This window comes from Mandrillus leucophaeus, unplaced genomic scaffold (genome assembly GCF_000951045.1).
Source record: "Mandrillus leucophaeus isolate KB7577 unplaced genomic scaffold, Mleu.le_1.0 Scaffold35, whole genome shotgun sequence".
NCBI lineage: Eukaryota > Metazoa > Chordata > Mammalia > Primates > Cercopithecidae > Mandrillus > Mandrillus leucophaeus.
The window spans coordinates 6,120,119-6,142,605 of record NW_012103698.1 but is presented as its reverse complement, the minus strand read 5'-3'; the positions used below and the strand labels follow the sequence as shown (position 1 = coordinate 6,142,605).

The following is a 22,487-nucleotide window of genomic DNA, read 5'->3' as shown; positions in this document are numbered from 1 at the left end:
CACTGTTTGTTGAATGAATGAGTAGTTAGTTGGCTATATGTTGAAATTAGACTGCTGGCCAAAGGACCTAGACTTTCCATTTTAGTCACACTGGGGCAGGAAGAGAGCTTTATCTGCCAGAGAAATAAAAGATAGAGGCTGCTCCTCAAACTACCCAGAAATCAAATCTGTTGAACCTACTGCTACTTAGGGCAGACTTGGCCATGAAATCCATACACTTATCTAGGCTCTAGACTCTACACAAATGATGAGAAACCATTGCCAGCCACCCCACTATGACACGTTGCCCCACTTATCCTATGTCAAAAGAAGAGTCATGACCTCTCAGAATGTTCTGAGATTCTACTGGATAGTTCCAGTGGAGAAAGATTAGACTCCTCAGAAGCTAATTGACTAGGGAAGGATCAGGGAGACAAGATACACCAAAAGGGAGAGGTAGAGTTTATAGAAGAAATAAACGGGAAAAAAAGAAACTAAGGGGAAGAGAGAGCCAAATGATTTACATGTACTTGGTTTTCTGAGCCCGCTTTAATACTAAAGATCTTAATATCTGGAAATTCTGGCATACACCAAGATAGAGAGCAAAGATTATTTTTCAGGGCAGTTGTAAACCTACATCCAAGACCATGGTGCTTTATGGAAAGCAACTGGCCTAGAGCAAAAAGAGACTTAAATATTGATTACCTCTATTTCTTTATATTGTCTTATATAAACTTCCACAGGGTTTTATGTTGATAAACCATCTCTGACTATGTCTACTAATAGGATGTATATTCCAGCATTATCTCTGTATCCTGAACGTATCTTTACTAGGGTATAATCAGATCATGGGCAGAAGAATCAAAGGGCTGAGTTTTGTCATGGTTAAAATGTGGGGATTTGAGGGAGAAAACAAGTTAACTTAATTTGGTTTCTACATTTTGGGAATCTTCCCCAGTTACTCTGTTCTTGACAAATGCAGCCATTTTTCCAATTCATTACATACATCTCTGTTGGCATTTTAGGGAATCTACAATGGAAGGACACAAGAAAGATCAACTGGATTAAGTAGTCATGATTATGCAAAGCCACATCCAGAGACCAAGGTGTAAAGCAGGTTTGCTACTGACCCCTTCCCTCATCTTCCAGCCTTCTTCTCACCTTCTACTCCTGTTATGCACCCACCTCCACACCCGACCCCAAGCATGCCATACCCTCCTGAAGTAATTACTATAAATCCCCCATCCAAGCAAGCCCTTCCAAGATAGGACTTAACTTTCCAATATTACCCTTCATTCCTATCTAAAACAAAAGCCCCGGTGCCTCACTACACTAGTTGTGGTTAATCAATTCAAACACAAACCAATGAATTAATTTACATTAGAAGAAAAAGAAAAATATATCAAGAGCCTCCCATGTACCCTTTCTAAAATACTCTAGAGTTACCATTATTTCATTTAAATTTACTTCAAAAAAGATGTTTGCATTTTTGAAAGCTATGCCTAGAGCCTATGTGTGTGTGTGCTTAATGGAATGACTCTCATGGTAAAAATTTCAAACTTTGTAGCAGACAAGTGAGGGAGAGGTGTTGAGCTGGGAGGAGGAAGGGAAAGAATGAAGCCCTATTATGCTGGTGGAAACCCCTTGTGGCTATGCAGAATGCCAGGCCCAACCAGAAGTGATGTGCCAGGTGCTGAGATAAAAGTGTTCAATAGATGTGTATTGTATGAGCGGGTTTTGTGAATAGTTTATCTAAGAAAAGATTTCCAAGAGAAACATTTCTCTTCAATGCTAGGGGTTATTTAAGGAAGCAAAGCTTCTCATGAAACCAGAGTGGAGGTGCACTTAGATTGAGCACTTTGGAGGAGAAAGCCTGGGAAAGACCCTTGCTGACTGAGCTGAGAATTATTGAAACAGTTGTAGAGCATGACCAAGAAATGTAATTTTTCAAGAATGAAAACGGTATGCCCCCAGAGAGAGCAAGGTTAATAAACTAGATGTCTTCTAAATATCCTTTTTGGCCCAATGATTATTGATCTTGAGATAACTGGCCCTTGTTCATTTTGGGGGCTGAGTCTATAGGTCGGAGAAAATGGAAATCTTTAGATTGGCTCAGTCAAAAAGAAATATTATCAGTTTGAACACGGACCTTGAAAGGGATATGCAGAGAATGGATGAAGCAAATCAGAAACTTCTTCTCAAAATCCAAGAGAGAGAAGATAAGATTCAGAGGTGAGTATTAAGGTTTCATGAGGGAGGGTCCCAATCCAAAGAAGGGGTGGAGGATCAAAACCAAAACTGAATTTTCCTGCTTGTTCTAGAGACCTCTATCTTGTGTGTCAGGAAGTTACTTCTTCATTCTTTGACATTTCTCTTGAACACTGAAGCACAGCAAGTTTCAAATAGATTCCTACAAGATGGAGTTGAGAGAACATTGGGGTGTTTGGCTTAGGAATCAGGCAGGTCTTCCTTTTTATAATACTGAAGTGATCATGATCCTGTGGATTCAGTAAGGAAGAATTTTCAGCTTGAGATTCATGTACACTGTCCCTGAAGTTCCCTTATATCAGACATCTGTGTTTTATCAGTTCTGAAACTGCCAAGCATGGGTCTTCATGGCATATGCTTGTGTTGTCCAGACTGGAAAGTGAGATCACTCAGACGGGGGACCTGGTGGAAGATGAAGAGTGGGAGAAGGAGAACCACACCACGATGGAAAGGGAAAGAGCCTTGCAGGAGCTGGAGGAAGAAACAGCCAGACTTGTAAGCAAGAAGTTGGGAAGAGCCGTTTAACAGGTTGCATTCCTCATTCCATCCTTCATCAATTATCAGATAAGCTTATCTCTCCTTTTTATACATGAAGAGTAGCCACCTCAAAAGTCATGTCAGAATTTGTCCATGCATGGAAGGGGATGTGTTTGGCTTCTTGGCAATGTTTAATAATTGGGAAGCCCTACAGATGGGCACCTATATCCCTGTATTTTACCTGTCGTTTGATTTCAATATACACACGACATTATGCAAATGAGGTCAAGTTACTGAAGGAAAATATAGCTGGGGTGAAATGGACAGCAATCAACTGAATGAGAACAGGTGGAGTACAGAGGCAGACTTACACTGTTATTTCTCTCTCACAGGAAAGGAAGAATAAGACATTGGTTCACAGTATAACAGAACTTCAACAAAAGGTGAGGTGGGGTTCTTGTGTTCTCCAGTGCCCCCACAACAGCCCCACTCATCAAAGAGGCAAGGTTGGGGGGAAGTGATCATAGAGGAACCCGTAAGTCAGAGAGGCCTGTATGGGGAGTGCATACTACTCTCTAATCCACTCTCCTGAGGCCAAGGTTCATGACCTAAATGTTATGGATTTTCTGAGTAAGCATGAGGGGAAAGGAATGGATGGAATATTTAGTAATCTCATGCGTTCTTCATTCTATCACCAGAAAATGGGTTCCAACAGATACTCTGTTGAAGTCATTGACTGAAACTTTTGTGGTGAGAGGTTAATTTTACTTTCAAAAGAGAACTTTTAAACAACAACAATAATTAACTTAATCCCCAAGGATTTCCTTTTTCTTACCTAGCCATTTCCAATACCTCAATACCTCCTCAGAATACAGTGGGCTTCCAATGACTACCCTACTCTCTGACCCATGAGTAGAGACTAGCCCTCTACTGTAGAGGGCTGTATCCCTGAGTAACCCAACATGAATCGGGATTGAGGAAAGTACTCCTGCCTTGAGTGGACTCTAGCATCAGTGGCCAAGACTAGTGAGAAGAAGATGGAGGTAGAACAAAGATGTTTTCCACAGGTCACCAAATATCTACCAAAGGACTATGTCCTGGAAAGTTTTATCAAGGCCATAGTTACTAATCACACACCAGAGAAAGTCTTTGCCTTCTACACCTTTTAATTTAGTACATTTTTCTATTTGAAACTATAGCTTACAAGGAAATCACAAAAGATAACCAACTGTGAACAAAGCAGTCCAGATGGAGCCCTAGAAGAGACAAAGGTAAATGAAAAAGCAATCCTAAATGTGGTTGGGCTATGTAACCAGGAAATAAGCTGTTAAGTTGGAAATCATTGTCAACGTTGTGACAAATTCTTGGTAGTTTTCCCCCATATCAAGCTTAAGCTTGAGCCACTGAGTGCTGAATTCTTCTCTGCCCTTAGTAAGGAATATCACTCTTAAGTCTTATTTATTGTTCTCTCTTCTGTTAGGAAGAGGAGGGCACAAATGCATATGTAACATGTGGGGGCAGTTAAAGTCCCCAGTTTAAAGCCACAGCACATAATTTGGTGTATGAAGTTGGGTAATTTAATTACTCCCCCTTAGCCTCAGTTTCAAGATTAAATGAAATTGTGTATATAAAATATTCTCTCCTTTAAGTTTTACGTAATTATTTAAAAGTCTTACTGAGGTGCATGTATGAATTCAGAGAGGCAGAACTAGGATTTGTAAGTCTACTGAGTCCTCGGCAATTTATGTACCCTGTCATGGATTCCAATCTAGAAAAGGATTCAATTAGTCACTCAAGTATTTAATGTGACCACTACTTGCTAAGCACATCATACTCTGCTTGGCATGTTTCTAATTGTGTTCCAGAGATAAGAACCTGAGACCAACCGCAACCTATTTGATGAGAGAGAGAGATAAATTTTTTAATATATTCAGGGGGTACAAGTGCCATTTTGCTAACACAGACGTGTTGCATTGCGGAGACTTTATTTTTCTTCAGAGAACAGATAACATTTTTTTGACACCTTCTCTAGAATTACATCTTTGTCCTTGCCTTATCCAACTTCTCTTTACCCTCTAAAGCCTACACTTGGTTGTGTGCATGAAGCCTCTGAAGATTTGGATACATAGAAAATAGAAATAGAAAATGAAAGTATGGAGAATTACTCCCCTATCTTCTCCTGGCCAATTTAGTTTTGATGACCACAAAAATAGGAAGTCCAAAGCCACCAAATAAGCTTGCTTGGCTGTGCTCATTCAGGTAAGTTACCTGGAAAGAGAAATCTGGAAGAAATTGGAGCCCAAATTAGGAAGAGCTATAAAGACTCCTGACTGCACTTGCCATATGATTCCAGTGGTCAGGACACTGATTTTCTTACAAAATCACTTATTTTTCCCAGAAAATAAGCCCAGTCAGAATTGAGTGGTGACACTTTAAGGCTGGCTGTGCTCACTATGTCAGGTAATAGAGAATAGAGTCTCGTGTTAGTCAGAATAATGGCCATTATTTTGCTGGCTAGCCCTAAAGAGTTCTAGAGTATTGTTTAATCCTTTGAACCACTCCTTGCCCACGTATTTTATTGAATTATCAGGTGATAGCTCTAATTCTGTGAAATGTACAGAATCTCTTTTGCTTCTGTTCCTCTGGCATGCTAGTCATCAGTGCAGCAGCTTTAATGGAGTGTCTAATTCAACCCTTTGTGACTCACACTATTGGCTTGAAACTATATATCCCTTAGCACATTTGGATAACTGGTCCTGGATGTAACTAACTGAAGAGTGAAGCAACAACTCTCAGAAGAATCTGGGTGTGAAATAATAGCACCTAGGTGAAAGTGGGAACAGCAGAGCCAAAAAGGGAAGGAAGAATGGGCATGTCTGCTCTTCTGCCAAATTATCTCCCAAATGTATCCATTCCTGTCTACCACTTCTGTTACTACTATCCTTTTGCAAGCCACCATAACCCCTTACCTGGACAAAAGGAGTCACCTCTCAACCAGTCTCCCTGCTTCTACTCTCACACCCAAACGATCCTTTTCTTCAGACAGAGAAAAGGCTATTCTCTAAAAACATTAATCAGATTGTGTCTTTAGACTTCAAGCCTCTCCTGCCTTCTCACTGCAATTAGAACAAAGAACCGATATCCTTTTAGAAGCCACAAGGCCCTACACAATCTAGCCCCTGGCTACCTTATCCCACCTTGCTTCCTACCTACCAATTTCCCTTACGCTCTGGTCACACAACTCCCTCATACAAGCCAAATCTGTGATAACCTCATAGTCTTGGCCCTTGCCATACCCTTCACAGAGAACATCTTTATTCCAGATCTCCATTTAGCTAGCATTTATCATTTAGGCTTTAGCTCAGGTATCATCACATCAGAGAGGCCTTTGCCAACCACCTACCACCTCCTCTCACACCACCACTACCATCACTATCTTTAAACATTAATGTTTTTGTTTCCTTCATAGCACATACCATTATCATGTAGACGTATTTGTTGTCTTCCTACTAGAATGCCAGCTCTGCAAGGGTGGAGAGCTAGTCCATCCTGTCTACTACTGTATCCTAAGTACTACTCCCTGCCCCCCGACACACACATGCTTCACTCCAGCATAGCAGCTGATGTAGAATGGTCTTTTTCCAAGTATTGAAGGAAATAAAAGGGCGAGCAAGGCATACAGGGAGGGAGAAAGGAGTGAACAAATGCCTTAGAGCCTGATCGACTATATTAAAGGAAAAGGAAGAGTGAAGTTTTTCAAAACTGGTATTGTTTTTCAGAGAAATGGCTAAGTAAGAGTAGGAAGCTCAGAACTGAAGTTTAGGGATGAAGGTAGCATCAGATGAAGACTAAAAGATAAGGAGTATAAAAGAGCAAGTTGAACAAGCAACTGCAAAGGGTGCTGGGTAGTTTAACTCCTCCATCAGGAGACGTGTGAAGTCGTGGCCCTGAGGCTCCTCGTGGCTCGTGAGACCACCTTGGTGACAGCATTCCATTCCTGCACAGCTTTCACCTTGCCAAGTTAGCAGTCTCTTTTGTTTTCTTTAGGTTAAGTTACAACAGCTGGAAGCTTCCTATGCACGCCAAGAGAAGGAGCTGCTCAAGGTAACAGCAGGAACTTCAGTGTGACTTCTCCCGGAAAAGGGAAATGTGATCTTTGGTCAGACAATCTATTTCTCAAATGATTGATTTACATAAAGGTTCCAGATCCAAGACCATGATGGGGCTAGGGAGGGGTAAAAAAAGGAAGATAAACACAATCCCTGAGGTGACCTTCTCTTCAATGTTTTTTTACAGAATACACTCAACAGTTTATATCTTGCAAATATTAGTATCTATCTATTCCTCTCCCAACTGCTCCCAAATTCCACCTTTGACCAATAACTCCCATTTAGCTTATTTACCCTAAAAAAAGGAAATTCATTTGCCTGTACAGCAAAAAAGAAAACCTATTTAGAATAATTAGAAAACCACATTTAGGAGCTGGGACACTGGAGGAAGCAAGTATGCTTGTGTTCTTACAGCAATTTACTGAAATATATTTACAACCCAATTTTGATTTCCCAGGTAATGAAGGAGTATGCTTTTGTGACCCAGCTCTGTGAAGATCAAGCCCTCTACATAAAGGTAGAGCTTCTTGGTAAAGGGCTAGCAAAGGGTTTATTAAGGTACAGGATGAAATAGAACCAGGATTTTCAAAGAATACTGTCCAGAGCCATTTCAACACTTCAAGGTGGCGCTACTGGGAGACTTTAAGGTCGTCAGCACCCCACCTCGCTACCAATATCACTCTATTTGTCTTTGTCTCCCTGGGAATTCCTGCCCTGCTCTCCCACTCTCTGTGCTGTTAAGTTAATAATTCACACTTCTGCTATTTATAATGTCAGTGATGCCCAGAAACCTATCCGGTGGTAAGGCATAGTGAGAGATCAAGAGTAGTGGTGGGGTGAGGTTTATGAAAGCAGAGAAAGTGGCAGTGGAAATACCAAGCATTCATGGTATCACGTAAAATAGCAAGTGCTCATTACGCTTAGAAAAATTAAAAACCTCCTAAGTAGTAACTGGGGCTTCCTTTGTTTCTCTTTGAAGAAGTACCAGGAAACATTGAAGAAAATAGAAGAAGAACTAGAGGCTCGGTTCCTTGAGAGAGAAGTGTGAGCTTTGGCAAAGGAACATCCCGGTTTTGGTAGAAACTCCGTCTCAGCCTGCGTCAGAGCAAACAGTTCTCAGACCAATTTCTATGTGGAATTGAATGAGTTCCGACACCACATATCTTTGCCCTCTGTTACTGATCTGGTTGACCCTGGTAGATCACACCAACTTAAAACTTTCAGTCATTCTCCCATCCTTCTAAAAAGACCTCAAAAACACATCTCCCTTCATAATTTTATCACATTATCACATTATTATTTGGGTTGATACTAAGAGTAGAAACATGTACTTTAAAAAGAGTTGGTGGTCAGTCACCTTGATAAGTAGGCTATTCCTTATATATCACAGAAAAGCCTTTTAATTAATACCATCCTCACTTCCCCCAAATATATGGACACCCAACCATATTGGGTAGGCATGAAACTAATCTCTAGACTCATACCACAGCTACTACATTATATAAATCAGAACTGTACACTGTATTGAACTACAAACATTTAAAATTAGAAATTATAAAGGGAAAGCACTTCTCATAATACACTGAGTTTGTCAAGAGTCTAAATGGTGAGAAATTACCAAAAACCTCATCTTCATTTCTTGACCCCCTTTGTAAGTTAAATCTTAACGCAGTCAAGCAATATTTCTATTTATGAAATATTTTTAAATCCTTAGATCAAGAACAAGAGATCAAAACTGCATATAGCTTCTATATAGGCCAAATACAAACTGTGGCCTAGGGGCCAGGGTCCTAGGACTTGTAGGTCCTTGTTTCTAAAGGACACCTTCAAGTCACTCAAGATCCCTGCTGAACATTGGTTTATGGCTTGACTTGTTAAGCCAAGATTCTAGAACAGGTTGCCCAGCAGAATTTTCTGTGCTAGTTAGTAGGTAAAACTAACTACATATGGCAATTGAGTACATAAAAGATGTACTCAACTAAGGAAATGAATTTTAACTTTAATTAATTTAAATAGCTATAGGAAGCCAGTAGTTACAATATTGGACAGTACAGACGTAGAATATAAAGCTTTTTAAAAATAACAATGGTGTAGTATGAATATTTTAGTGCACTTTGTTCAATTTCTGTCCTGGCTCTTATCTTCATAGATCAAAACTTGTGAGCATGAACTCTGTGGAAAAAGAGCATACCAGGCAAAATAATGAGGTAAACACTCCACTCTCTCTTCAGCTCCTCACAGTGTCATTGCCTTTCAAAGACATCTCCAGCAAACTCTAAGGCACCAAATGTATACCCAGTCTTGCCATGTGCATTTTCCAAGAGAAGTACCAGCTATAATTACAGAGCATTCCAACCCTAAACAAACAAACTAGACTCTAATCTACTTTCTTCTCATTCAGTCATACAAATAACAGGCTCTTAAAAAACTAGCCAAAGACCTAAGAGAACTCAGAATGGAGGCAAGAAGCAACCTTAATTGAGGGTATGCTCTATAGAAAGAGGCCAGTATAGGGCACATACACCACCTCTTCCATCTCCTGCAATCACATTACTCTTTCCTGATGATCTCGACATGGTCCCTAATCTCTCTCAACACAGAGCACCCACCACCTAACATCATCTAGTCAGAGTTGGCCTGAGAGTTAAAACATAGAAAGCTATTGCTTCTTATTGCTTCTTTATGACAGTTTCAGTGTCTGTTCATATTTAACATTATGAACCCACCAGCACACATCTAAAGGTCTGAAGGAAACAGAACAATTTCATGCAGAGAACCAATCCTCTTGGCCTGCTTGATATCTTGTGGCAGCAAGAATAAAAGGTTAAACTTGGGTTGGGTTTTAATTTTGTAATTTATATTGACTTTAGAGTCCAGGTTAACAATCATCAGAAATTACATATAGTCAAGATAAATTATCAGAAAAGAGAACTAATCACTTCCTTAAAAGCAAATATCAAATATTGGCCATTGTGCTTGGGTCATCCAAATGTTTGGATATATGTTAGGCCATGTCCGTGGTTCTTAGAGTACTGAACAAGTCATTCTGGCCCTGAAGCTTGCATATTCTGCTTAGTAAACAAAATCCTTGAAATTAACTCGACCTACTTCTGTAGAACCAAGTTTTTGACATCTCCAATGTGTCCTACCATCTCTCCCCACAGCTCATCAAAATATTCCTTCTAACTATGTGTGAGAGGAAAAAAATAAAGTTGTCTACATCAAGCTCATCAGGGTCCCATGATGGTTCAATGACCTAATGTTGTCTGAGCATCTTTGGAGAGAGGATGCCTGAGAACTGACTGTTTGGCATGACATGTAATCTTAATCAAACTACAGAACAAAATTTGTAATCCTGAAAGCTTCTTTGTAATTCCAATTCTGTGAGCCTCATTTCCACAGCTCTAATTTTTTTTAGTAGAAAGAGGAATTCTCACTATGTTGTTCAGGCTGGTCTTGAACTCCTGGGCTCAAGGGTTCCTCCCATCTTCGCCTCCCAGTTAGCTAGGACTACAGGCACCCACCACCATGCCTGACTTGCTCTAAAATGTGATCGTAATTCCTCTTTTTATCTCACAAGGAAGGTTAAAGGACAATGAAACAACAGAAAATATTTTGAAACAAGAATGCTACAGAAATACAGGACATAGCCTCATCTTTAGATTTATTTTTTTCTTCAACTTTTAAAGTTCAGGGGTACATGTGCAGGATGTGCAGGTTTGTTACACAGGTAAACGTGTTCCATGGTGGTTTGCTGCACAGATCATCCCATCACCTAGGTATTAAGTCCAGCAGCTATTAGCTATTCTTCCTGATGCTCTCCCTCCCACTACCTCACCCCCGCTGACAAGCTCCAGTGTGTGTTGTTCCCCTGCATGTGTCTGTGTGTTCTCATTATTCATCTCCCACTTATAAGTGAGAACATGCAGTGTTTGGGTTTCTGTTCTTGGGTTAGTTGGCTGAGGAAAATGGCTTCCAATACCACCCATGTCCCTGCAATATGTATATGTATCACATATTCTTTATTCAGTCTATCATTGATGGCACTTAGGTTGATTCCATGTCTTTGCTATTGTGAACAGTGCTGCAATGATATTTGTGTGCATGTGTCTCTATGACAGAATGATTTATATTCCTTTGGGTATATACCCAGTATTGACATTGCTGTGTCAAATGGTATTTCTGCCTCTAGGTTTCTGAGGAATTGCCACACTTCTTCCACAATGGTTGAACAAATTTATACTCCCACCAACAGTGTAAAAGCATGCCTTTTTCTCTGCGACCTCACCAGTATCTGTTGTTGTTTGACTTTTAAATAATAGCAATTCTGACTGGCATGAGATGGTATTTCATTGTTGCTTTGATTTGCATTTCTCTAATGATCAGTAATGTCGAACTTTTTTTCGTATGTTTGTTGGCTATATGTATGTCTTCTTTTGAGAAGTGTCTGTTCATGTTCTTTGCCTACTTTTTAATGAGGTTGTTTTTTTCTTGTAAATTTGTTTAAGTTCCTTGTAGACTCTGGGTGTTAGACCTTTGTCTAACATAGTTTTCAAAAATTGTCTCCTATTCTGTAGGTTGTCTGCTCACTCTGATGATAGTTTATTTTCCTGTGCAGAAGCTCTTTAGTTTAACTAGATCCCGTTTGTCAATTTTTGCTTTTGTTGCAATTGCTTTTGGCATTTTCATCATGAAATCTTTGCCCATGCCTATGTCCACAGTATTGCCTAGATTTTCTTCTAGGGTTTTAACAGTTTTGGGTTTTACATTTAAGTCTATAATCCATCTTGAGTTAATTTTTGTATATTATGTAAGGAAGCAGTCCAGTTTCAATTTTCTGCATATGGCTAGCCAGTTTTCCCAGCACCATTTATTGAATAGGGAGTCCTTTCCCCATTGTTTGTTTTTGTCAGATTTGTTGAAGATCAGATGGTTGTAGGCAAGCAGTCTTATTTCTGAGTTTTCTATTTTATTTCATTGGTCTATGTGTCTGTTTTTGTACTAGTACCATGCTGTTTTGGTTACTGTAGCCTTGTAGTATAGTTTGAAGTCAGGTAGTGTGATGCCTCTAGCTTTGTTCTTTTTGCTGAGGATTGTCTTGGTTATTGGGGCTCTTTTTTGGTTCCCTCTGAATTTTAAAATCATTTTTTTCTAATTCTGTGAAAAATGTCAATGGTAGGTTAATGTGAATAGCATTGAATCTAGAAATTATTGATTCTTTCTATCCAGGAACATGGAATGTTTTTCCATTTGTTTGAGTCCTCTCTGATTTCTTTCAGAGTAGTTTGTAGTTCTCCTTGAAGGAGTCTTTCATTTCCCTTGTTAGCTATATTCCTAGGTATTTTATTTTTTGTAGCAATTGTGAATGGGAGTTCTTTCATCATTTGGCTCTCTGCTTGACTGTTGTTGGTGTATAGGAACGCTGTGACTTCTGCATACTGAGTTTGTAGCCTGAGACTTCGCTGAAGTTGCTGAAGAGGCTTTTGGGCTGAGATGATGGGGTTTTCTAGATGCAGGATCATGCCACCTGCAAACAAAGATAGTCTGACTTCCTCTTTTCCTATCTGAATACCCTTTATTTCTTTCTCTTTCCTTACTGCCCTGGCCGGAACTTCCAATGCTATGTTGAGTAGGAGTGGTAAGAGAGGGCACCCTTGTCTTATGCCATTTTTCAAGGGGAATGCTTCCAGCTTCTGTCTATTTAGTATGATATTGGCTGTGGATTTGTCATATGTGGCTCTTATTATTTTGACATATGTTCTTTCAATACATAGGTTATTGAGAGTTTTTAACATTAAGGGATGTTGAATTTTATCAGAGGCCTTTTCTGCATCTTGAGATAATCATGTGGTTTTTGTTTTTAGTTCTGTTTATGTGATGGATTATATTTATCGATTTGTGTATGTTGAACCAACCTTGCATCCCAGGGATGAAGCCAAACTTGATCACTCACCTTTAGATTTTTATAGCTTTTAAGACTTCTCTCTTAAGATATGTTTATGTAGTTTTCTTAGCCTATAAGCTTCTCTAAGGGTCACTGGTTAAGCAGAAGATAGAATGGAATAGTTGAGAGAGCCAAGAATGTGGGGTCAGACAATCCAGGTTCCAGGCCCGATCCTGTCACTAACTAACTATGTGACCTTGGGCAGCATACTTTGACTTTCTGTGCCTTAGTTTAGTTATATAAATATGTAAAAAGGTAGGACAAATAACAATAATAATAAATATATTTTAAATTTTTGGCCTGAAAATTATATGTGCTTATGCATATAAAAAGAATTTGTTAAAGTTATCTAAATAACATATAACTAATGGCTCACTAAATATTATTGGACAATGATAATAGCCTCCAGAAATTGCTTATTTATCAATATCCTTTCTTCTTCTTCCAGGGTACTCCTACCCAAAAGACAGCAACATTTTTCAGTAGAAAGTAAGTAAAATATCTTCAAGTAAACTTCCTATAAAACTGGGAGCCCTATTTAGCCATCCTGACAGAGAGAAAAGTCTAGACAAGGAGAACCTTGTACATGCGTGTGCACACACACATACACACAAGTCAGCAAACTAACGTCTTTGACTGTATTTCTCTATTCTAATGTTATGACTTATTTATTTAAAGGTAATTAATAATCTCAACTTTCCATTATTAAAAATCAACAGCCTTGTGGTATTAAGAAATAGAAATTTGATTATGTAAAAGAGATGTGGCAAATCTCTTATTTACCACCTTCTCCCTTTAACAATTTGGATTCGCTTCATGTATCTGGTTTCCTAGTAGCATTGGTAGAGTAGAATGAAGCCTGTCACATGCTAGTATACCACTGACAAATAAGAGATAGAAGAGAGACAAGCATTATGAGAAAGAGCATCTAACACATAACGGTTGCTTGAAAATACTGGTTAAATTGAAAAGAATTTAAGATTCAAACACCTGAGTAGATATTCATCCTGAGGGAAACACTGTGATAGCAAAGTAAAATTGGTATTCATGAAGCTATTACATTTTCAAGAAAAGGTCAAATTATATTCAATATAGTCTGTTTAAGAAGGCATAAAGAAACATATATTCAAAATGGTATGAAATATGATTTATAGAAAGTTCCATCAAAATGTTTAACGTAAAATTATTGATGCTTAAAGGTCAGTTCCAATTATCTAGAAAATTTGCTTAAGTAGAATACCCCTTCATACCAGATAAATGAAATATTACATCTTTCAATATTCCTAGATACAATATTCCTGAAACAACTAGACGAATTTTCTCTAGAACTCCTACTTGTTCTCTTATACTCCAACACAAGGGCCCACCATGGAATTAACTGTGTGGATTTCTAGAATAAGGACTGTCTGCCTAAACAGACTTGGCATCCTGAAGGAAATCTTAGAAAAGAGATCCTGAAAATCTAGCTAATCATGTCAAACTATAAATGCCTTTTTTCTTGTTCTGCTTCTACATCTTGTGGGGCACTGGTACACTGGACACTAACTCAAGAGACAAGAAAGCTAGGCTATTCCTAGGATTTTCCCTGAGAATGCAATCCCAGAACCTTCTCATGTGTATTGGCTCAAATTTCATGGAGAGTGGTGGGAAGATTTGTCAAGGGCTTCTGATTCTAATTTTGACCAAGGTGTTGTGCTATAATGAGTGCTGGCTCCTGTCACCAAGATCAACCATAGCAGCAAACTTGAGAAAAGTGGAGGGGAAGGGGCTGTTTTTGACCTTTAAAGGTGAATAGTGAATTTGTCCAGGGGCAGAGGCACCCCCAAAACAGCTGGGTAAGGATAATACAGGAAAGAAATGGTGAAGGTTTGCTCATGCAAATCATAACAAAGCCATAAGGCCTAAATAACTCATCAGTTGAAAGGGAAAAAAAAATCAAGACCACCATAGGGTGGTTTATAAAAAATTATTACAAAATGTTACAGATAACATGAATGAAAGAAGACAACATAATCGTGGATAGAAACTCATATCAAAACAGTAAGAATTGCCTCCAAATGATTAATAAATTCAGCCAAATTTCAATCAAACTCTCCAAAGGGTTTTTCATGGAACTGAATAAAATAATTCTAAAATATACTCTATATGAAGAATAAAGGGTCAAGAATAACCTGGAAAGTTTTAAAGAGCAGGGAGTGGGGAACACGCCCTTCCAGATATCAGGACTTACTATGACGTTATAGTAATCATTATGGTGTGGTATTGGGACAGGAATAGGAAAACTGCCTAGTGGAATGGAACAAAGAGTTCAGAAATTGTGCACATAGCAAACTTTGGTATGTGACAGTGACTGCGTGTCAAAGGAAAAGGAAGAACGAACTGTTCAATAAGAACAGCAGGAAAAAAAATGGTTATCTATATGAGATGGGATCACTAAATGCAGTATATACAAAAGGCAAGCCCAGGTGTGTTAAAGATGTAAATGCTTGAAAAAAAAAAAATCTTCGAAACTCTGTATTATTTTCTATGCTACATAATAAATTACCACAAAAACTTAGTGACTTCAAAGAACAAACAATTATTGGCACAGTTTCTATGGGCCAGGTGGTACTAGCCAAGTGGTTCTAGCTAATATCTGTCAAGAAGTTGCAGTTAGGATGTTGACCAAAATTGCAGTCATTAGAAGGTTTGGCTGGAGCTAGAAGTTATATTTCCAAGGGAAGTAACTTGCGTATCTGGCAAGCTTTTTCTGGTAGTTGACACAAAGTCTCAGTTCCTCACTGCACAGACCCTCCCATAAAGCCACTTGAGTGTCCTCACAACATGACTGCTGGCTTCCTCCACAGTCTGTGGAGAAAACTGCAATACCTTTATGATGTAATCTAGGAAGTTACACTACATACTGTGACTTCCACCATATTCCATTCTTTAGAAGTAAGTTATTAAGTCCAGTCCACACTCCAATCGAGGGGAATTCTCTTGAAAGGAGGAGTAATAAAGAATCTGTAGACATATTTTTAAATGAACATAGACTTTTAATAGAAAATATGGGTATCTTTCAGGTCTTGGGATAGGGAATTTTTGTAAAAAGGACACAGAAAGCATTGATTCTAATTAAAGAAAAGATTGACAAACTATACCCTATTAAAATTGATAATTTTTTTCTTTAACATCTTAGAGCAAGTGAAGGTTATAAAGTTGGGAGGATATATAACACCACACACAATGCAAAACGATTGATATCAACAACGTAAAACAAACTCTTACAAGTCAATAAGAAAAGCTAAAACTACCTTGTAGACAAATGGGCAAGAAGAAACACGTAAAACCAATAAACCTATCAACAGATGTTCAGCATCACTGTTCCTCAGGGAAATGCATATTGAGGCCACAGTGAGAGATTATTTTACACCCATTTGATCAGCAAAAGTGTTTACATCTGATAATCAAGTGTTGGCGAGGATATGGGTCCACAAAACCTATACCTTGCTAGAGGGTTATAAACCAATGAAACTGTTTTGAAAAACAACTTGCCAAAACAAAACCAAAAATAAACAAAACAAAAAATAAGAGAACAAAATTATTTTAGTGATAAATGCTACCAAGAAAATAAAACATGGTAAAGGATAGAGAATAACCAATAAGCCAGAACATGGGAGAGGGAAGCTGCCATTATAAAAGGTTGTCAGGAAAGGGGGTGATAATCCATGAGAGACATTAGAATATCAATTAGGAGACAGATATGCATTCAGGTATGATTTATTTTTTGTTCCAAGTTTTCTAACCTTCTGGTTAACAGTTTCATGGCATTCTCTTTTTAGGATTTTTTGCTGTCTCTTTTTCATCACCCTATTTTTCATCAGACTGCTGAGCTACCTGTTTTTTCACGTAAGATTCATAAATCCAGATCTCCTCGTCAATGTACTGCCCAAGGTGCTGAGCAGGAGCACCTTGTGGAAGCTCAGATGCTTCTTCTTTCCATCTCTCACACTTGAGACAGAGGACATGTTACCCCACTGATTCCTCAAGAAATATCCTTGAGCAACAGAAGCGAAGTGGGATCCGAGCGTGTAGAAGGGAGGCATGAAACTTGTGGAGGAAAGAGATTTGCTTCAGTTTTTTCCTCATCGTTTGCCTACTTGACTACCTTCCATCACCACATCATCTTTCCAGGATTAACCTTGCCCAGTAAAAAGCTCTGTAATAGATTTATGTGGCTCTATGGATCGGCTGAATTAGTACCTGATAGTAAACAAATCTGACCTTGGGGAATTACATAGATGCTAAGAAAAGTTAATTCATAAATTATTCTAGTGAGTCTCAAAAATCTGACACATTGGATTCCTGAAATACAGAAGATTACTTACTACTTATATTAGAACTCATAGGTTGTAAGTGACCTTAGCTTGAGGTAATTTATAGCAAATCCATAAATATTTATATTTACATATTTAAACATAGAATAAAAAGCCTATGAATAAATACACCAGGCAAGAAATCAGAAGACTCCATCAATTATCCGTCTTTCAAGGACATCAATTTAACAACTATCTACATAAAGAAAGCACCTTTATAAGAACCAAAAATCAGATGAGCACTCACAGTCTGTAGTTTTAACTTCATACTGCTGAAAGAGGCACTGAAGAGATAGGAAAAACAGTCTGGAATCACCAACGCCACCCCTTCCCCATCCTCCAGCAGTAGGGGTGTGGTGTGGAGAGCATTTCTGAGTGCTGGGGAGAGAAAGATTGCAGCATCTGTGAGATACTGAACTCAGAGCTTCCCTATTATAACAGAAAACAAAACCAGACCAAACTCACGTGACACCTGCCACAGAGGGATGATTTAAACCAGCCCTAGCTAGTGAAGAATTGCTGATCCCAGCTGTCGGAATTTAAGTTTTTGCAAGCCTTGCCACTGCCAAGCTAAAGTACTTTGGAGGCTTAAATAAAGTTGAAATTCCTAGGTGAGTCCTAGTGCTGCACTAGGCCCAGACACAGTGGACTTGGCAGGGAGCGGGGGTGGTCACCGAGTGGCTAAGGGAGTGCTGGAATTACCCCTCCCCTAATCCCAGGCAGCACAGCACATGACTCCAAAAGAGACCGTTTCCATCTGCTCAAGGAGGACTCAAGTTGGGAGGACTTCGTCGTGCATCTTGACTAGCAGTTCAGCCACTGCAAGATAGGGTACCAGTCAGAATCATGAAGCCCCCTTTCCAGGCCCTAGCTCCCAGATGACATTTCTAGACACACATTGGGCCAGAAAGGACCCTGCTACTTTGAAGAAGACTCAGTCCTTGAAGGACTCATCATCTGCTAACTGAAAAGCCTTTGGGCCCTGAATAACCAACAGCAATACTTAGGTACTATATGGGGGGTTTTAGGTGAGACCCTGAGAATTTCTGGCTTCAGGTGAGACTCAGCATAGTCCCAGCTATTGTGGCTATAGGTCAAGATTCCTTCTACCTGAGAAAAGCAGAGGAAAAAAGCAAAGTGGACATTGTCTTCCAGCTTGGCCACAGTGGGGTAGAGCACAGAGTGAGCCCTTGGGTCACCAGTTTCAGGACTTGGTTCTCGGAATACATTTCTGGAACTGCCCTAGGCCAGAGGGGATCTCACTGCCCTGAAGGGTGAGTCCCAGGCCAGGCAGCATTCACTACAAGCTGACTGAAGAGCCTTTCTTTAAAGAAACATTAGTGGTAGTCTGGCAGTACTCCCCCATAGGCCTATGGTGGCAGTGGCCATGGTGTGAGGCATCTCTGCTTTTGGAAAGGGGAGGGAAGAATGGGAAGAACTGAGACTTTTGGTTTGAAACCCAGCTCATCCGCAGTACAACAGAATATCAGGTAGACTTCTAAAGTTCTTGACTCTAGACCGTGGCCCCTGACAGCATCTCTGGACATGCACAGGGCCAGGGGGAACTCACCACCATGAAGGGAAGGACACAGGCCTGGTTGCTTTGCCACCTGCTGATTGTAGAGCCCCAGGGCCTTGAGTGAACATAGGACATAGCCAGGGAGTGATTACAGCAGGCTTTGGGTAAGACCTAGTGCTGTGCTGGCTTCAGGTCTAACCCAGCACAATTGTAGTGGTTTTGGCCACAGAGGTACTTGTGTTACACCACCCAGAGCTCCAGGTGACTCAGAAAAGAGAGAGATGCCATTCATTTGAGGGAAAGTAGGGAAAGAGAATAAGAACCTCTGCCTGATAATCCAGAGAATTCTTCCAGATTTTTCTCAAAGTCATCAAGGTAGTACCTCTACAAGTCGGAAAGAACCACAGTATTACTGGGCTTAGGGTGGCCCCTACAGCAGGTAATGGCTTAGATCACAACATCAAAGTCCTTTTGAATATCTGGAAGGCCTTCCCAAGTAGAATGGGCACCAACAAGCCCAGACTGAGAAGACTGTAATAAATGCCTAACTCTTCAATGCCCCAACACCAAACACCTACAAGCATCAACAACATTCAGGAAAACATGACCTCACCAAACTAAGTAAGGCATCAGGGACCAATCCTGGAGAAACAGAGATATGTGACCTTTCAGGCAGAAAAGTAAAATACCTGTTTTGAGGAAACTCAAATTCAAGATAACACAGAGAAGAAACTCAGAATTCTATCAGATAAATTTAACACCGAGATTAAAATAATTTAAAAGAATCAAGATCGAGCAGAAATTCTGGAGTTAAAATGCATTTAGCATACTGAAGAATGCATCAGAGTCTTTTAATAGCAGAATTTACCAAACAGGAGAAAGAATTGGTGAGGTTAAAGACAGGCTAATTGAAAATACACAGAAGACACAAAAGGAAAAAATAAAATGAAAAACAACAAAGCACACCTACAGGATCTAGAAAGTAACCTCAAAAGAAAAAATCTAAGAGTTACTGGCCTCAAAGGGGAGGTAAAGAGATAGGCATAGAAAGTTTATTCAAAGGAATAATAACAAAGAACTTCCCAAACTTAGAGAAAGATATCAATATCCAAATATAGAACACCAACAGATTTAACCCGAAGAAGACTATGTCAAGGTATTTAATAATCAAAACTCCCAAAAGTCAAGGATAAAGAAAGGATCACAAATGCAACAAGAGAAAAGAAACAAATAACATACAATGGAGCTCTAATATGTCTGGCAGCAGACATTTCAATGAAAATCTTACAGACCAGGAGAGAGTGGCATGATATATTCGAAGTGCTAGAGGAAATAAACATTTATCCTGCTATAGCATTCTGGTGAAAATGTCCTTCAAACATGAAGGAGAAATAAAGACTTTCCCAGACAAACAAAATCTGAGGGACTTCATCAACAACAGACCTATCCTACAAGAAATGCTAATGGGAGTACATTAATCAGAAAGAAAAGGACGTTAATGAGCAATAGGAAATTATCTGAAGGTACAAAACTACTGCTAATAGTAAGTACACAGAAAAACACAATATTATAACATAGTAACTGTGGTATGTAAACTACTCTTAAGTAGGAAAACTAAACAATGAACCAATCAAAAATAACTACAACTTTTCAGAACATAGACAGTATAACAAGATATAAATAGAAACAACAAGAAGTTAAAAAGTAGGGGTACAAAGTTAAGAAATAGAGCCTTTGTTTTCTTTTTTCATGTTTGTTTATGCAAGTAATGTTAAGTTGTTATTAGCTTAAAATAATGGGTTATAAGATAGTATTTGCTAACCTTATGGTAATCTCAAAAAACATACAATGAATACACAAAAAAATGCAAAAAAAAAAAAACAAAAAACAAAAGAAAAACTAAATTATATCACCAGACAGAATCACCTTTACTAGAAGGAAGACAGGAAGAAAAGGAAGAAGGAAGAGAAGACCACAAAACAACAAGAAAACAAGTAACAAAATGGCAGAAGTAAGTCTTTACTTATCAATAATAACATTGAATGTAAGTGGACTAAACTCTCCAATCAAAGGACATAGACTGACTGAATGAATTTATGAACAGGATCCAAAGATCTGTTGTCTAAAAGAAACACACTTTAGGCAAGAATAACTTCTTATATAAGACAAAATATATTTAATGAGTAAAAATATAAGAGATAAAGTCACTACATAATGATAAAGGGGTTAATTCAGCAAGAGGATACAACATTTTTAAATATATATGCACCCAACACTGGAGCACCCAGATATATATAGCAAATATTATTAAAACTAAAGAGAGAGATAGACCTTAATACGATAATACCTGGAGGCTTTAACACCCTACCTTTAGCTTTGGACAGATCTCCTAGACAGAAAATCAACAAACAAACATTTGATGTAATCTGCACTGCAGTCCAAATAAACCTAATGGATACTTACAGAACATTTCATCCAGCAGCTTCAGAATACACATTATTTTCCTTAGCACATGGATCACTCTCAAGAATAGACCATATTTTAGGTCACAAAACAGCATTCTCAAAAATTGAAATAATATCAACCATCTTCTCTGACCAAATGGAATAAAGCTAGAAATCAATAATGAGGAATCTGGGAAAGTGTAGAAATACATGGAAATTAAACAATATGCTCCTGAATGACTAGTAGGTCAATGAAGACATTAGGAAGGAAATTTAAAAATTTCTTGAAACAAATGATAATGGAAACACAACATAACAAAACCTACAGGATACAACAAAAGTAGTACTAAAAGATAAATTTATAGCTCTAAGTGCCTACATCAAGAAAGAAGAAAAACTTTAAATAAACAACAAAATGATGCATCTTGAAGAACGAGAAAAGCAAGAGCAAAACAAATGCAAAATTAGTAGAAGAGAAACAAAGATCAGAGCAGAAATAAATGAAATCAAAACGAAGAAAACAATACACAAGATCAATGAAACAAAAAGTTTCTTTATTGAAAAGTTAAACAACATTGAAAAACCTGCAGCCTGACTAAGAAAAAAAGAGAGACGATCCAAATAAATGAAATCAGAGGTGAAAAAAGTAGACTTGCAACTGGTCCTGCAGAAATTCAAAGGATTTATTAGGGGCCACTATGAGAAACCATAGGCCAACAAATTGGAAAATCTAGAAGAAATTGACAAATTCCTAGACAAAAACAACAAGATTGAACCATGAAGAAATCCAAACCTGAAAAGACCAATAGCAAGTAATGAGATCAAAGCTGTAATAAATAGTCTCCCAGTAAAGAAAAACCCAGGACCTGATGGCTTCGCTCCTGAATTCTACCAAACATTTAAAGATGAACTGCAGGGGTTGCAATCCTAGTCTCTGATAAAACAAACTTTAAACCAACAAATATCAAAAGATACAAAGAAGGGCATTACGTATGGTAAAGGGATCGATGCAACAAGAAGAGCTAAATATCCTAAATATATGTGCACCCAATACAGGAACACCCAGATTCACAAAGCAAGTTCTCAGAGACCTACAAAGAGACTTAGACTCCCACACTATAATAGTGGAAGACAGCCAGGCGGGTGACTCACGCCTGTAATCGCAGCACTCTGGGAGGCCGAGGTGGGCAGATCGTCAGGAGATCGAGACCATCCTGGTTAACACGGTGAAACTCCGTCTCTACTAAAAATACAAAAAATTAGCTGGGCGTGGTGGCGGGCGCCTGTCGTCCCAGCTACTTGGCAGGTTGAGGCAAGAGAATGGCGTGAACCCAGGAGGCGGAGCTTGCAGTGAGCCGAGATCCCGCCACTGCACTCCAGCCTGGGCGACAG

The 22,487-nt window shown here is 38.9% G+C and overlaps 1 protein-coding gene across 3 annotated transcripts in view; it reads left to right on the top strand.

Annotated features, from left to right (window-relative positions):
• The first annotated feature begins 347 nt into the window (after positions 1-347).
• Positions 348-22,487, top strand: part of TMCO5A (transmembrane and coiled-coil domains 5A) — a 34,078-nt gene continuing 11,938 nt past the window's right edge. The window contains exons 1-12 of one of the 3 annotated variants that reach the window (XM_011989330.1): positions 348-435; positions 1,005-1,096; positions 2,062-2,211; positions 2,619-2,742; positions 3,117-3,167; positions 3,924-3,995; positions 6,772-6,828; positions 7,291-7,350; positions 7,813-7,877; positions 8,983-9,040; positions 13,226-13,266; positions 16,599-16,985. In XM_011989330.1, the coding sequence (XP_011844720.1) occupies positions 2,072-2,211; positions 2,619-2,742; positions 3,117-3,167; positions 3,924-3,995; positions 6,772-6,828; positions 7,291-7,350; positions 7,813-7,877; positions 8,983-9,040; positions 13,226-13,266; positions 16,599-16,797 (867 nt within the window). In that variant the 5' untranslated portion in view covers positions 348-435; positions 1,005-1,096; positions 2,062-2,071 and the 3' untranslated portion in view covers positions 16,798-16,985. Of the gene's footprint in view, positions 436-1,004; positions 1,097-2,055; positions 2,212-2,618; positions 2,743-3,116; positions 3,168-3,923; positions 3,996-6,771; positions 6,829-7,290; positions 7,351-7,812; positions 7,878-8,982; positions 9,041-13,225; positions 13,267-16,598; positions 16,986-22,487 lie in introns of those variants that run through there. The other 2 variants (XM_011989331.1, XM_011989329.1) reach the window with 2 other exon arrangements.